At 39.0% G+C, this 1,031-nt stretch overlaps 1 protein-coding gene across 1 annotated transcript in view; it reads right to left on the minus strand.

Moving 5' to 3' along the window:
- The window catches only part of MAP3K14 (mitogen-activated protein kinase kinase kinase 14), a gene marked incomplete at its 3' end in the record, with an annotated part of 15,548 nt that overhangs the window by 1,726 nt on the left and 12,791 nt on the right, over window positions 1–1,031 (minus strand). The window contains 1 exon segment of the mRNA XM_009696947.1: window positions 1–92. This exon segment is cut by the window's left edge and continues 13 nt beyond it. Coding sequence (XP_009695249.1) covers window positions 1–92 — 92 coding nt within the window.

Consider the following 1,031-nt stretch of genomic DNA (forward strand, 5'->3'; position numbering starts at 1 on the left):
CAACTGAAGCTCTGTCCATCTGCCTGGCTGTTCCAGGAATGAATCCCAGAGCTCATAGTGTCCCTCAAGCTATGAGAAGCCTTCATGGAGTTCTGCAGAAGTAAGCACAAGTTTGTCAAAGGCTCCTAAAGAAAATGAGCTTGCACAAGACAAACATTAAAATAACCTCAGGAAGAAAAAAGTAGAAATCCACAGGGACCTAAGGCTGGGCCTTGAGTTATTCAACATTTATCTGTCATCTAGAAAAGGGGATGAAAGCAACGCAACAGTTTGCAGACATAGTAAGATATTCTCAGCAGTCAAATCAATAATCAGGTGAAGAGTTGGATGAGAAAAGAGGGTTTTATCATAATGAGCGACAGGAGAATAAAGCATCAGATAAATGTTAATAAGTCACAAGTAACACACAGGAAAAAACAGTTAACTGTACATAAACAAATACAGACCCTACATTGCTGTACTGCTTGGAAAAGTCTATACTATCTTAGAGTCATAGCAGGCCAATCTGACAATATCAGTCTAGTGGTAAGTACCAGTCAAAAGTCAAATTAAATGTCAGGGTTTCATATTAAGGAAAAAAAAAAAAAAAAAGCTGAGTCACATCCCACGCTGCACACCATGCTGTGTCCACAGCTGAACTACTGGACGGAACTCGGCTTAATTCTCCTCAAAAAGCATTAGGAGGCTGAGAAGAGGAACAGAAATAGGAAACAAAGATGAACACAGTCAGAAATGACTCCTGTAGATGGCAGGCTACACAATTTTGGACTCTGTGTCTTTGAAAACAATGACTGAAGGGTTTACGTCCTTCCTTGGTTCAATAAAGCTTATTCAGTGTTTTTCACTGGTATTCCCTACCTTATAGGCACCAGAGACAGAGCAAACAAAATTAATGAAACTTAGTATTTAGATAACTTAGACTATGTAAGTCATTAGTATGAATAGGTTAAAAGAAGTTCATGGAGAACAGATCCACAGGCTAGGAATGAATATCCAAGATTAGGGTCTCTGTTTTCTGCCCTATTCTTCTT

The sequence above is a fragment of the Cariama cristata genome, unplaced genomic scaffold, assembly GCF_000690535.1.
Source record: "Cariama cristata isolate BGI_N322 unplaced genomic scaffold, ASM69053v1 scaffold15623, whole genome shotgun sequence".
Taxonomy (NCBI): domain Eukaryota; kingdom Metazoa; phylum Chordata; class Aves; order Cariamiformes; family Cariamidae; genus Cariama; species Cariama cristata.